General features: G+C 31.1%; 2 protein-coding genes across 2 annotated transcripts; both read right to left on the minus strand.

Annotated features, from left to right (window-relative positions):
* Nucleotides 1–522: 522 nt before the first annotated feature.
* Nucleotides 523–4,355, minus strand: LOC129877011 (cytochrome P450 98A2-like). The gene is made up of 4 exons (XM_055952487.1): nucleotides 3,846–4,355; nucleotides 1,450–1,847; nucleotides 1,110–1,344; nucleotides 523–981 (listed from the first exon to the last, which is right to left on the minus strand). The coding sequence occupies exons 1-4, from the start codon at nucleotides 4,330–4,332 to the stop codon at nucleotides 581–583; spliced, it is 1,521 nt and encodes a 506-aa protein (XP_055808462.1). The 5' UTR covers nucleotides 4,333–4,355; the 3' UTR covers nucleotides 523–580.
* Nucleotides 4,356–10,523: 6,168 nt separating this feature from the next.
* Nucleotides 10,524–14,598, minus strand: LOC129876173 (cytochrome P450 98A2-like). The gene is made up of 3 exons (XM_055951519.1): nucleotides 13,980–14,598; nucleotides 12,501–12,898; nucleotides 10,524–11,331 (listed from the first exon to the last, which is right to left on the minus strand). Exons 1-3 carry the CDS (start codon nucleotides 14,461–14,463, stop codon nucleotides 10,687–10,689), a joined length of 1,527 nt encoding a protein of 508 aa, XP_055807494.1. The 5' UTR covers nucleotides 14,464–14,598; the 3' UTR covers nucleotides 10,524–10,686.
* Nucleotides 14,599–14,979: the final 381 nt, after the last annotated feature.

Here is a 14,979-nt window from a genome sequence, read left to right on the forward strand (position 1 = left end):
TGTATTAATCATCATAATCCTCAAACCTTTGTCCAACTTGAGCGTGGAGACTTATGACTCCTCATTATAGCATCGTCAGTAATGAGTTCAGAATTCGAAGCTAATAATATATTGATCTTAAATTAATATAAAAATAAATATATTTAGGGCCTATATAATCCTTCTAATATGTAGTACTATATATTTCTTGCAATTGTGTCCTAATTATATGGACATAAGAACAAGCTAAACTTAAGATACATTCTAAAAAAAAATGTCTTGAAGACCAGTTAGATTGTTGTTCAAAATAAACGAAGAATATATTGGGGACATATATACATATTGAAATTTCTTTAGTACTTAAAAATAATGGATACATTTTATTTCAGAAACATGCATGTTACAAATTCATAAGACTTGAAAGTAAAATAACTTGGCTAAAAGCATAAGGTATAAGTAATACAAGAATGAAAGATGTAGTACATGCTATATATATATATCATCCTGACTTATAATCTAGGGAGATTGATAGAAGATCCCGGGATGATTCGTTATGTGTGTATTAGTTTAAAAAGTTAAATAAACTAATTATTTTACATGTTCATTGAACATGTGTGTACAAGCGTAGAGGTAACCTAGGAGTAGGAATAACTTGTAATGGAGTTTGCATGTACGTCACTGTGCCAGGACTCTCCATCATATCCACATCTTCAACGTTAACACCAGAAGGCAATGACCAAACAAAATGGTGCAACAAATGGGCTAACATAGATGTGACCAAATTAACTGCAAGGTTCATTCCTGGACATATACGTCTACCAGCACCAAATGGTAATAACTTATAGTCATGTCCCTTCATGTCAATATCCTCTTCCATAAATCTTTCTGGCCTAAATTGCAAAGGCTCTTTCCAAATTTTTGAATCACGACCTAAGGCCCAAACATTAACATGTACGATTGAACCTTTAGGAATGTTGTAACCACCCACTTTGGCATTGTTACCTGCAATGACGGATAGAGCATATATAAGCAATGGATTTAGCTTAGCTCCATTTTGAATTAATTGGAAAAAATAATAATTTAAAGCTAAACTCATCAAATTAAAAGTCTGAATCCGTCTCTAAACTTACCAGCCATGTGTGGCAACATTAGGGGAGTTGGAGGGTGCATCCTTAGTGATTCTTTGACAACATACTGTAGATAGGAGAGATCAGAGATATCTGTTTCGTTTACGATTCGGTCTGATCCGATAATTCGATCTAGCTCTTCTTGAACCTTTTGTTGAACTCTTGGATTCTTTACTAGTTCTGCCATAGCCCATTCAACTGTTATGGCTATTGTGTCCATTCCTGCTGCTATCATATCCTACAGATATATATATATAGATATAATTGATGATAAATATATATATCTTTTTATATTATAAATATATAAAAGTTAAACTCTATTAATTTAGTGTACGATACTTACCCAAAAAAGACTAATAATAGTGTCATCACTAAGATCATACTCCTTTTGAAGGCTAAGCAAAGCATCAACAAAGTGATGTTTGGTTTCCCCAGTTTTTTTCCTAGCAATTGTGTGTTCTTCCATTATAATTCTTGTAAATTTATCCAAACGTCTATCTTGTGCCTCAAGAGCCTCATTGTCGTCTTTGAATACCCAACGTAGCCATGGTACAAATTCTCCCAAATTAGGTTGTCCTGAAATTCTAATCCCATTTTTTACAATGGCTTTCATCTCTTCTCCTTGCTCATCAACTTGACCTTCTGAGTATATAAATCTCTTCCCAAATGTTAGTCTTGTTATGTTGCTGAATGCTACTGATCCCAAGTAGCCCCTTAGCATCATAGTTTTACTAATATTGCCTGCACTCATAGAGACAGATTCAAAATTTAAATTTAACAACATTATTATTCGAGTTTATGATCTTATTAATATCATTAATTTGGAATGTTCATTTTCTAAACATAGTATCATAAAATATTAACTAAGGTATGATAATCAAATTCTATTATATTCGACTAATTAAATACTTTGACTATTAGTTACCTAAAATACATATATATATATATATATATATATATATATATATATATATATATAAAGCGTGTGCTATGGGATTCAAGTCTATCTCCTATATCTTGACTGGAATAAAGAATAGACTTCCCCTTGAAATTGTAGTTCTTATGCGCAACAACATTAAATTAAAAATTGCTAATAAAATTCCTTCTAATGATTATTGATACAAATATATTTTAATCAGGTATTTTAATATTATTTGATTAACGAAATGATAATGATTGATGCTCCTATCGTTTTCTGCTAATGTTGACTCAGTCGAGTTTTCACTCTTAACCCATTAACTGCGTCACAAGAAAGGAGGAGAAAACTCTATCGACATATGTTGTCTAAATTCTTATAAAAAAAGAGCAGTTCGGTGCAATTAAGCTTCCGCTATGCGCAGGGTCCGGGGAAGGGCCCGACCATAAGGGTCTAAATTCTTATACAGTTAAATAAATCAATTTTTATTTAGTTTGATTTGGTTTTACTTTTTTAAAAATTAATAATATTTGGTTTAGTTTTAATTTTGTTAAAAAAAAATCGAAGAAACAAACAAAACAAACCGACAAATTAATTATATACATATTTTTTATAATTATATATATACATAATATATTCTATCTTATTAACACTTTTTATGCTAAAAAAAAATGCAACACACTAATTTTAAAAAGTATGGTACGGCCAAGTACATGATCCCGATAGGGCCGAGTATAGGAGTATTTGGCTAGGAGTCATTAGCTTATTCATTATTTGGTAAGTTTATGTCGTTTAGTATATTGAATTAGCTAACAATATAAACAAGAACTTAAACTTAATTGAAGTTTTGGTATAAAATTTATAAGATCCAACATGGAACAAAGACAATTTATTTCTTTTTGAATGAATTGTTGTCTTTTTCTCTCTTTTGAATGAATCGTTTATTTTATTTTTATGAATGATTAATAATCGAATAATTGAACCAAACCAAATCGAAATCAATAATAACCAAACTAATGGATGTATATTTTATTTGGTTTGATTTGATTTTAATAATTGAAATACATATTAAATTGATTTGATTTTAATTTTGACCATTAAACGACCAAACTAACTTGTGAATACCCCTAGTCTCTTATAGCTAAAGTTCAAGTATATACGATTGAAGTTTAGGCATACAACCATATGTTGTTGAATTCAAACATTTTTTTTGTCTAAACTTCAATTTGAAGTTCATGCACATATAGCTAAAATTTAATTATAAATGCCTGAACTTTAATTCAGGCAAAAATACCTTAACTTTAGTTATATTGTCAAGCCTAACTTATTTCGAAATAGGTAAACATGCATTGAAAAAATATTAAAAAGTGGGTACAGATTAAATAGCGGTGATAAAATAAAATGGGAAACTTACATAAATATACAATATTAAGAAAATATTTACCATCTATAGCAATAAAAAAAATTCACTGAACATTTATAATACATTTATAATACAGTTTTACTACATATTGCAGAGAACTATTTATAAAATATATATATAATACAAGTTTTATAGATGGATAATACATTTATCGCATACTTTAATAGACTTATAATATATTATGTTAGTATCTTACTACACAAACATAATATATATTTTAAAACACTTATAATACATTTATATTGTATGCATAATTCACTTTTAATACAAATGTAGATTTATCATAGTATTGCTATGTATTGCTATAAATGATAATAAATAAAAAAATATCGCTATAATCAGTAATTAATTTTTAAAAAGCACTCAATCAAGTAATTTTTTCCAAATAAAATTCACATACCAGGCTTAGTACAGTCCTTGAATATGTTTTCAACCATGACAGTAACTTCATCTTCTCTAATGGGCCTAAGAGCTTCAATTCTTTTTGAAGTAAAAAGTTCAAGATTACAAACCTTTCTTACTTTCACATAATGAGGCCCATAATCAGCCCATATCAAATCCATCCCATTTTTACTCACATTTTCAAGAGGCTTTGTTCTAAACCTATTGGCCAAATTTTGATCATTATCTTTAAGAACTTCTTTAGCAAGTTCCGCATTATTCACCACCACATTTAACTGTGATCCAAGGTAAAAAGAAAATATGGGTCCATAAATTTGGGCCCATTCGGAAAAACACCGAAACCTCACCGGTGTTATGTTGAAGAGGTTTCCAACGACCGGCCACGGCCAAGGTCCTGGCGGAAGCTTGGCCGTGAGCCGGTGGTAAAGTTTGTAACATAAAAAGATGATAAATATAGATAGGGAGAGTACTAAAGGAAAAGCCATTATGGGAAATTAATGTTGTGTGTATGATGAAATAAGGCAAGCTGAGGCCCATTTAAATACTACTTTTTTCATTCCCTCAAAGAAGAAAAAGTCGTCGTACTTCAATATATTTAATTATTTTTTTTTGAGATTTAGATATATACATGGTTTGGTATGAAAAAAAAAACTATCAAATCACGTTTATTTATAATATCTGCTAACTTATCTTATTTTTAAAATTACAATCTCATTTTATATGGAGGCTTATTTGTATATATATTTTGAATAATCTTATAGTATCAAAACAAATTACTTATACTAATTGTGTACATAACTTATATAAGCTCATTTTTAAAATTGTTACATGATCAAATAATATTCATATATGGTCGTAATTAGTAGCAAAGTTGGGATTTTTATAAAAGTTAATTTAAAATATAAAGAAGTAATTAAACATACGAAGAAGTTAGAAAGACTCGATATCTATTATATAAATAATTATAAATTTTAATTTTCTATGTACCATGTATTCTTGTGACAAAAAGACTAATGTATAATTCATTAGTCCATCTTGACCTTATCTAAGGATTGCTTATTTCTTTGATTAAAAAATGTATGGAGTTGACAAATTAATAAATTATAACTTGCGGCATCATCAACTTTACAGTAATAATTATGTTGTCTCTATCTGCAATAAAGACTAACTATTTTTTTGGTAATAGAGGATATTTTTATAATACATATTTATAATACGAAATTTGGCAAGTTTTGTTAAATTATTAAAATCTTTAAAAGATATACTCCTTGTTTTTTGTAATATAATGTCCTAATGAAATTAGATATTGCATACCATGTAAGAAATCAAAAAATAATAATCTATTAAATAGAATGACAAAAATAATTATGATCCATATACAAATTTCTTAGCTGACTTAGGATTGAGGCGTAATTCTTATAATAATATTTATATTAAGACTAAAATCGATCAATTTAGATATTTTTTTTGAAATTATATTTAGCTTTCAAACAAGATAGTTACCTATAAAATAAGCCTGACATAACAAAACTATGGCTTTATATGAAGAAAATTTCAACATTTTGAATAGTCAAACATATCTAATTTGAGTAAGGATAGTGTGATCAAGGCTAGCTCATATGGTGTCCTTACTATTTATAGTAAACAACAAAGTTCTCATGTTTGAAAGAAAATATCTCATATAATTTAAAATAAACTTCACCTATATACACATATTAAAGTATTCCTGTTATTTGCAAGTTTGCTACAGTAATTTCTTTTCATATGTCCAAATCTTGATGGACTTGTATTAATAAAAAGTAACCATAGATATCATGTGAAATATAATTAAAGTGGTCAAATTGATCCTGAAACATTCCGTTACATTATCATTAAATAAAGATTATATCAGAGCAGATTATAGTTTACCTTCTCTAGAATTTATTACTACAACATTAAATGAGCCAAAGAAACTAGGTAGAGAGGTTAAGTTTATAATAGTAGTATGAAATTTTGGGATAAATATTCAAGTTTGAATGATATTTAGTTTCTTTTTTGATACAGAAACTTATTGTTGTTGTTGATTTTTGAAATGAAATTGCATTATTGAGAAGAGAAATATTAAAATAAATCACCACTTGAGAATGTGACCTAAGAGTTAATAAAGTGATTAAAAATCATGATACTCAGCTGTAAATTTCAGTGAAGGCAAATATTAATTTGTTTCATACGTCAAAGAGTAGGTCTATGTACTTTTTTTTTATGGGTAAGGTTTTGATATCCTCCCCCTTAACCCCCCGGCGGGGGGAAGATGGAGCAGCCCTTAAACCAAAAAAAAAGGGAGTCTCTGACTTCCTTCCCCTATATTTTTTTTATGCATTTCATTTTCTATTTGGCCCGCTTCAAACAAAATAGGAAAAAAGGGTCCGGTCAGTCGAGCTGATGGTAAGATCGATTTTTTGTTCGAGGTTCAAGAGGAAGGAGAGGAACCACCGCCTTTAAGTGATAGGAGGGCCCTCATTTCATACAAAGGAAAGCAGAAGGATGGACTATCGTGTTGATCACATTCGATTGAGAGTTCTCACCTCTTTGAGCTTAGATCAGCAAAAAGTCATCTCCGAGGAAAGAATGAGTCTTCGGCGAGTAAGTCTTGATAGACCTGTGTTAATAGGGTGTAGTGAGTATAATTTAGATGCACCAAACTGGTTGGAGTTATCATTAACTAAAAATTAAATGAGAGCAGATAATAGTTTACTTTGTAACTACAACATTAAATGAGCCAAAGAAACCAAGTTTACATATTGGGCCAAATGTGTAAATGGGCAACCAAGTTGCAGGCCTATAATGGGTCATTAAATGCTGCGGACCATTTTCAAATGACATAATTTTGACCATTCAAATGTTGACATTGTAATAAAAGTTGAATAAATTTGCTAAGTTCAAGGTCATAACCATCTAGTTCCAAAATTTAAAATATAACTTCACGGGATCATTTGGTACGTGGGAGAAGAGATAAAAAAATTAAAATAATGATGGAATAGATTATCATATATATGAGAGGATAACTTATTCTTTTGGTGTATCTTACTTCCTCCGTTTCTATTTACTTGTCAAATATTTTATAATTTGATTTTTCTTTTTACTTGTCAATTTTAACAAATTAAGAAAGGATAATTTTTGAAAAATGTAATGAGTAAATATGTTTAAAACTCTATCAATTAATAGAGGTAAAATAGTAAACTATCTATAACATCATTATTTTCTTAATAGGTGTATCAAGTCAAAATTTGATAAGTAAAAAAGAACGGAAAGTAATTCTTAACTCATGAGATAACTTTATTTATACCATCCTCTTAATGTATACTACCAAACAACTCCTACATGCTATAGTCCTTTTATTATTATTTTAATCTTTAGTTTTATTTGTATAATATTGAATCAAGATGAGTTTAAGTAAAGGCTGATTTACGTGAATATATTTTATTTTTAAAAAATTATTATTTAGATAGCTACAAAATGTTTGATTGTGTTCTAAAATTTTCAAGGGTTATATGAGAAATAACTGGCGAAAAATTTCTGCGTAATCATATAATCATGTTGGCGATTCCATTTTATTCGAAACTGTATAAAAAATAATGTTATTATATATTTGTACGTGCAAGTTAAGAATTCATTTTGTCAATATAAGTGTACGATAAAATTTTCTTTCTATAAGACTATTAGTGTTGATGTCAGGAAAATGTAACGTTAATATTTGCATGTCTGTTTTAATTGAAAATGAAAAAATAATTAAAAAGTCAATAATATTGAAAAAAAAAGTGTGGCATGAGTGACGACTTATAAATAGGTTGTTCAAGATGGATCTACTACGAAGGAGCAATATCCTTTCATCTAACCACCAATATCACCTTCTAGGAGGGGTGCAAAGGATAGAGACTAGAGAGGCCTAAGCAAAACCATCTAAACATTATGAGCCCGTTTGGATGGGCTTAAAAAAAGTAGCTTTTATGTATGAAGTGCTTTTAGAACTTTGAAGTGCTGAAAGTTATTTTTATAAATAAGCAGTTGAGTGTTTGGATAAAAGTGCTTATGATGTGAATTTTAGGGTTAAAAGAATAAAAAGAGGTAGTTTGAGAATTTAGTTAAAATATAAGGGATATAAAAGTAATTTCCATGGTCAAAGAAAATGACTTTAAGCACTTTGAAAAAAAAAGTTAGGAATCCTAACTTTTCATTTTTGACTGACTTTAAGAACTTTATGGCTTAAAGTCAGCATTAAGCAAACACGTCCAAAAGCTAAAAAGGGGCTTTAAGTTGGTTTTGACCAACTTAAAGCCAATCCAAACGGGCTCTATATTGTTTTATGTCAATTTCTTTTTTATTTTTTTCATTCAATGTTTGGACTTTCACTAAATTTAGATTCGCAATGAAAAATTCCACGGGAGAAGATAAAGCGTTCTTTAATATAAGATAACTTCATATCTAATAGAACTCGAATTCAAAATAGTTAATTAAAAAATATATTTATCACTCTATCGCTATAGATTTTATGTAAAATTTATGCCAAAATTATTTTTACATCTCCAACCAAGTAGAAAAAAAATTCTGTAATTAATTGCTGAGGTGCAGTTATAGTCAAAACTAGAATAGTCGTTTTTGTTAGGCTATTGACTAGACCACAATTTACATTGGGAATTCTAGAAAAGTAGAAATATTTCGAACTTGAATATAGAATCTAGAAAAAATTATCTAAATACACAATTTATTTTATCATATTTTTTAAAAAATTTTATAATTTGAAAAAATTATAAACCCCCCCCCCTACTTTCTCCTATTCTCAGATACATCACTTTACGTAATGTATCAGGACGTCGGATACATCACTTTACGCGATGTATCAGTCGGATACATCACTTTACGCGATGTATCAGTCGGATACATCACTTTACGCGATGTATCAGTCGGATACATCACCTTACGCGATGTATCAGTCGGATACATCACTTTACGCGATGTATCAGTCGGATACATCACCTTACGCGATGTATTGAAACGTCAGATACATCATTTTACGAAATATATTGATCGGATACATCACTTTACACGATTTATCAGTCAGATACATCAATTTACGTGATATATCAGGACATTTGGGATATATCCGAATTCCACCACATGTAAGGAATTTTTGTAATTTAGAAAAGAATAGGAATAAAGTGTAATTAACTCTTAATACTATGATTAGGGGTGTACATGGACCAGGTTGGTTCGAATTTTTTACAAATCAAACCAAACCATTTGTGTCTAGTTATTAAATCTATAAACCAAATCAAACCAATAAAAGTCGAGTTTTTTTATATCAATTTTTCTCGGATTTTTGGGATTTTTCTAGATTTTTCGGGTTTTTCATAGTATCCAATAAAAAGCACAGAGCAGTGCTTCTTAAAAAGAGTTCTAGTACAAAATATCAACATATAAGATGGAGGCAGAACACTGTTTGAAGTTTTAACTTTATAATACAACTTTATAAGATGATTTTTTTTTATATATTATTTAGATGGGCTTTTCAAGTTCAAATCTAAATGTAAGAAAGAAAACAAAAATTATGAATTTTTTTTAAAAAATATTTATAAATTATATTTTAATAAATATTTTTATGTATAACATAATTTAAAAGTAGTATATGTATAATCGGGTCGGTTTGGGTTCGATTTGACTTTTTTTTTAGTTAAAACCAAACTAACCCTATAATGGTCGGATTTTTTTTTCAAACACCAAATCAAGTCAAAGCAAACCACTAGTCGAATTTCTTTTCGATTTGGTTTGATTTGTCGATTTGATGTGGTTTATCGGTTTGCCCTTATGATCGTGTGATCCAACCAAAGTAAACCCACCTAAATGCAGTTAATCAGATCAAATAAGCCCATGAGCAAAATATAAGAACTACACAAATGGTATTGGGTCTATGGGTCTGAACTAAGTCCATTCTTCTTTTTTCTTTTTTTTTTCGATTTGGCCCATTGGGCCTATCACTTGACTAAAACATCAAGATTGAAAACACCAGACTAACTAATCTAATACGGTACACCTATAATCGAGCAATTGCGCAGATATGATCAGACTGAAATAACCTATCTATCTGGGATGATTTGCACATATAGATCATGGATATCCAATTTTGATGTCGCCATTAATTCGTGTCCGCTTTTTGATTTTATTTTCTCCCCATGTATACATTTCTGATAATTTTAGACATACAATGCCTAAAATTAGTCTTGACAAAATTTATCAGACACAATGTCTAAAGTTTTATATAGTCACACATGACTGGTTGAAGTGGTTATATGTGCAGAAAATTTGAGTAGGTACATGTCAAATGACGAAGTCAAAACAAACAGCCGTGAGATTTTTACATCATTTAAGGCCACCATTCAAATTTTACTTGTTTAATTATTCACAAATTTTGCTAGATTTGATACTGTCTTCATTTTACCTATCTTGTTAACTTGTTCACAAGTTCAGTCGGATAAGTAAAACTTGTGTATTGCTTCTTAGGAGAAGTTATGTTGTTGGGTCTATATTTGCACAAATTCTTTGAAATAAAAATTTAATGTAGAGAGCTTGGTAATGTATTTGGTTGTTAACATTTGAACAATTACAAGGTGGTATTAATCCGATATATAAATGCATAATCAAATAACTTGAACAACACCATTTCATTATCTTTTAATCATTGCAAGAAAATATATAAAACTTCTGATATGAATTTCAAACAAACATCAAATACCCCAAAATGCTCCCACAATCTCATCTAGTGTCCAAGAATTCAAGACTTAAAACAAAAGAAGCAAACAAGATTGTTACATATCGACTGGCACACGTTTATACAAGTGTGCTGGCAATCTTGGAGTAGGAATAGCTTGTATTGGATTTTTCATGTAAGTAACTGTTCCGGGGCTCTCTGTCAAGTCGATATCCTCCGGGCTAACACCTGGGGGAGGAGACCACGTAAAATGATGCAACAAATGACCCAACATAGACGTGACCAAGTTGATAGCAAGTTGTGCACCAGGGCAAACACGCCTTCCTGCACCAAATGGTAGTAGCCGATAGTCGTGTCCCTTCATGTCAACGTCTTCCTCAAGGAAGCGTTCTGGTCTAAACTCCAACGGGTCCTTCCACACTGCTGGATCACGAGCCACAGCCCAAACGTTTACGTGCACGATGGCTCCCTTAGGAATGTCATAACCGCCGATCTTGATACTAGCACTCGCCTTATGTGGAAGCATTAAAGGAGTTGGAGGGTGCAACCTTAGAGCCTCTTTGGCTACACATTGAAGGTAAGGAAGTTTTGAGAAATCGGTTTCTGACATGATCCGGTTCGATCCGATTACCCTGTCAAGCTCCTCTTGAGCCTTTTGTTGCACCCTTGGGTTCCTAACTAGCTCTGCCATTGCCCATTCTACTGTTATGGTTGTTGTGTCCATTCCTGCTGTAATCATATCCTACACAATTTCATGTACAAACATTTAATATGAATTGAGAATGAGTGATACAATTTGTATGATTATGCAAAAATAAATGCTAGACAGTTCATTGAGTCCTATATTCTCAACTTCTATCATACACTTCCAAAGTTCTTGTTTTAGTCAATTTTCATGAGAATCAAATTCACAAGATTGAAAACACATCAACATCAATCTTGTAAGTTGCTATGTTTTCTTTGTTATCATTTTTCCTATTCATAATTATTTTGATTTGCTGCACTTGAGCCGAGGGTCCTTCAGAACCAACCTCTCTACCTCCTCGAGGTAGGGGTATAGTTTGCATACACTCTATTGTCCCCAAACCCCACTTAGTATGTTGTTATTGTTGAAACCACATCAACATAAATATGAATCATCATACCCAAAATCCTAACTTATTCAAATCCTTGAGGTAACACAATATACAATATCCTTCTAAAGTTCTTGTTTCTAATTTCACAAAATAGTTCTGTCATTGTCCCTACCCTCCCCAGACCCCACATGGTGGGATCACACTGGGTTCGTTGTTGTTGTTGTTGTTGTAGTTCTGTCATTGTCCGTTCTTGCTTATATCATAGACACATCAATGTACTTGCATTCTCGGTATACATATCTATACATTTTCAAATTGTACATTCTTCAACATATCACAGACACATTTTTCAAAAGATGGTTCATTCTTTATAGACAAATTATTGTTGCATTCTCTGCACACATACACATTTTCATATTTAGTTCTTTAACATGTCACAGACACATCAGTGTACTTACATACTCGATATACATACAGCAATTTTCATATTGTTCGTTCTCTATCATGTCAAAGATGCATTTTCTACAGATGGTTCGTTCTTTATCATGCCACAGATACATTTCAAAAGATGGTTCATACTTTATCATGCGACAGACACATTTTCAAAAGATGGTTCATTCTTTATCATGTCATAGACACATAAATATACTTGTATAGTCTCTATCTAAAACTAACATAAATATACTTGCATAGTCTCTATCTAAAACTAAGTTATACAATTATAGTTTTCTTTTACCAATTGGGTTAACCTCTTGACTCCATAGAATGAAACAGTAGCTCTTTCACCAGATAAACACACTGACATGTACATGTACAAGATACAATTAGTACTTACCCAGAGGAGGCCAATAACAGTATCATCACTAAGATCATACTGCTTCTGAAGAGTAAGCAAAGCATCGACGAAATGCTGCTTAGTATCACCAGTTTTCTTGCGAGCCAAAGTGTGTTCGTCCATGATAATTCTTGTTAACCGGTCTCTACGTTCAGAGTGTTTCACTAGTGCCTCATTTTCCATTGAGAAAAACCAACGGAGCCATGGAACGTACTCTGCCAAGGGAAGTTTTCCACCGATTTTGATGCCATTAGATACAATGCCCTTGAATTCTTGGCCTTGTTCATCAATCTCACCTGCTGAGTTCATGAACCTTTTACCAAATGTTAACCTTGTAATGTTGTTGAATGCTACTGATCCCAAGTACTCTCTCATCAACAGGCTTTTGCCTGTGTTATCTGCAGATTATTAAGCATTATAATTAGCACATGAGTAGATTACACACAGATTGGACCGTGTTTAGTAAATTAGACATAACTTTGGACATAAAAATCCAAATGAGGAACTATTTGAACCCTTGAAAAATGTGGAAACAAAGAGCTTTAATTTGATATATAATGTACATTCCAAGTTGACTTACAATACATATGTTGGTCGTTAACTTCTATGATTTGTTAACTTCAAGAGTTTAAAATCTGTTCATTCTCAAAAGTTAATCAAGTACACATGATGATTATACTACAAAGTTATCTAAATAGGTAACCTAGCACATGAAGTATCTCGCATTTTTGTAGGGTCGGGTAAGAGTCCCCATGTTATGTAGATAATCTATCCCGACGCAAGCATCAATAGTTGATTCCATGGCTCGAACCCATGACGTATAGGTTACATATGGAGACAACTTCTTAAAAATTGTTATCCGAGAAAGTAATTTTAACTTTTTATTATATGCCATGTCACTACACCAAAAATGAGCTTTACCAATAGCTTAATTGTTGTTAAATATAAATATGTTGCTTTTTTTGAGTCAATTATTAGTGACAATTATATTTTGTCGCTAAAGCCTATAAAGACAGTGGATCTAATAACAAAATGTTTTAGCACTCTTTGCTAATATACGTATTTATAGCCGCTAAAAGTTGATTTTGACCTATCACAAAAATAATAAAGGACAAACAAGAAATGAATATGTGAAGAGATCCATAGGCAAATTCACCTAATCTACTTCACCAACATTGCTAATTACTCCTCCTTCTTCAATTTAAATCTCATTTTGTTATTTAATCCTTTTTTAAAAAAAGAATATCTCTTTCTAAATTCGATAACTCTAATTTCACCATATATAACTAAAAGAACATTTGTAACGTATCATAAAACTACTAGACCCTGAGCTACAAAAATCACTTAAATATGCGACTAATCTAGCTTCAAAATTATATAAAATAAATCATAAACTCTCCATAACAAAAATAAATCACTAGTATAACAAACAAAAGACACAACACAAAATAATAAATCAATTAAATAAAATTAACATACCAGGCTTAGTACAGTCATTGAAAATATTTTCCACCATGGCAGTAACTTCATCTTCTCTAATGGGCCTAAGAGATTCAAGTCTCTTTGGAGTAAAAAGCTCAAGATTACAAAGCTTCCTTACTTTCACATAATGAGGCCCATAATCGGCCCATATCAAATCCATCCCATTTCTGCTCAAATTATTAGCAGCCCTAGTCCTAAATCGATCTGTTAAATTCTGATCATTCTCTTTCAATACTTGTTTAGCTAACTCAGCTGTTGTTACCACAACGTTTAGCTGTGAACCAAAGTATACTGAGAAAATTGGGCCGTAAATTTTGGCCCAATCGGCGAAGCATCGGAATCTCACCGGTTTTATGTCGTAGAGGTTTCCGACCACCGGTAATGGCCGTGGACCTGGTGGCAATTTGAATCGGAGACGGTGGTAGAGTTTATGAGCTAGGAAAATTAGGGTTATGGAAATTAGAATTAAAAATAGAGCCATTGATGGAATATTTGTTGTTTTTTGGGGGGGAGAAGTAGGTGATTTATATAACTATGGAGTTCAATGGCAGCTATTGGAGTTGTGGTAGGTGAAACTACAAAGAAGAGGTAGTTGGGACTGAAAATGATTGTACAATATTTGGTGGCACGTTTTTCCCAATCACGTGGCTGATTTTCGACCAATTTTCTTCTGTTCTCTGTTGAATTTGATTTTGCTTATTTTGAAGGGTAATGTCCGCAGTAAGACTTATTACTGCGGGTGTACATCCACAAGTTAGTTCGATTTAATTCATAAAATAATTATATAATTTTTTCAATAATTTGATGCCATGAGATAATAACGTAATTTTATAGATTATAAAATAGAAATAATAGTAATTAACATGAAAAGAACTATATTAGTGCAATACAAATAAAAAAATTAGGATAATAATGTAAATTAGAGGCTAAAAGATAAATATAGTAACCAATAAGGTACTATATTAATATTTATGTAGGGATAAAATAATAAATTACT

This window comes from Solanum dulcamara, chromosome 12 (assembly GCF_947179165.1).
Source record: "Solanum dulcamara chromosome 12, daSolDulc1.2, whole genome shotgun sequence".
Taxonomy (NCBI): domain Eukaryota; kingdom Viridiplantae; phylum Streptophyta; class Magnoliopsida; order Solanales; family Solanaceae; genus Solanum; species Solanum dulcamara.

What these genes read in the sequence shown, in the direction of transcription:
- LOC129877011 (XM_055952487.1), bottom strand. Translation starts at nt 4,332, where the DNA reads ATGGCTTTTCCTTTAGTACTCTCCCTATCTATATTTATCATCTTTTTA. An exon ending in CAAGGACTGTACTAAGCCTG is followed by an intron (nt 1,848 to 3,845) that starts GTATGTGAATTT and finishes CTATGAGTGCAG; the next exon opens with GCAATATTAGTAAAACTATG. An exon ending in AATGTTGCCACACATGGCTG is followed by an intron (nt 982 to 1,109) that starts GTAAGTTTAGAG and finishes CCGTCATTGCAG; the next exon opens with GTAACAATGCCAAAGTGGGT.
- LOC129876173 (XM_055951519.1), bottom strand. Translation starts at nt 14,463, where the DNA reads ATGGCTCTATTTTTAATTCTAATTTCCATAACCCTAATTTTCCTAGCT. An exon ending in CAATGACTGTACTAAGCCTG is followed by an intron (nt 12,899 to 13,979) that starts GTATGTTAATTT and finishes AATAATCTGCAG; the next exon opens with ATAACACAGGCAAAAGCCTG. An exon ending in CTGTTATTGGCCTCCTCTGG is followed by an intron (nt 11,332 to 12,500) that starts GTAAGTACTAAT and finishes GAAATTGTGTAG; the next exon opens with GATATGATTACAGCAGGAAT.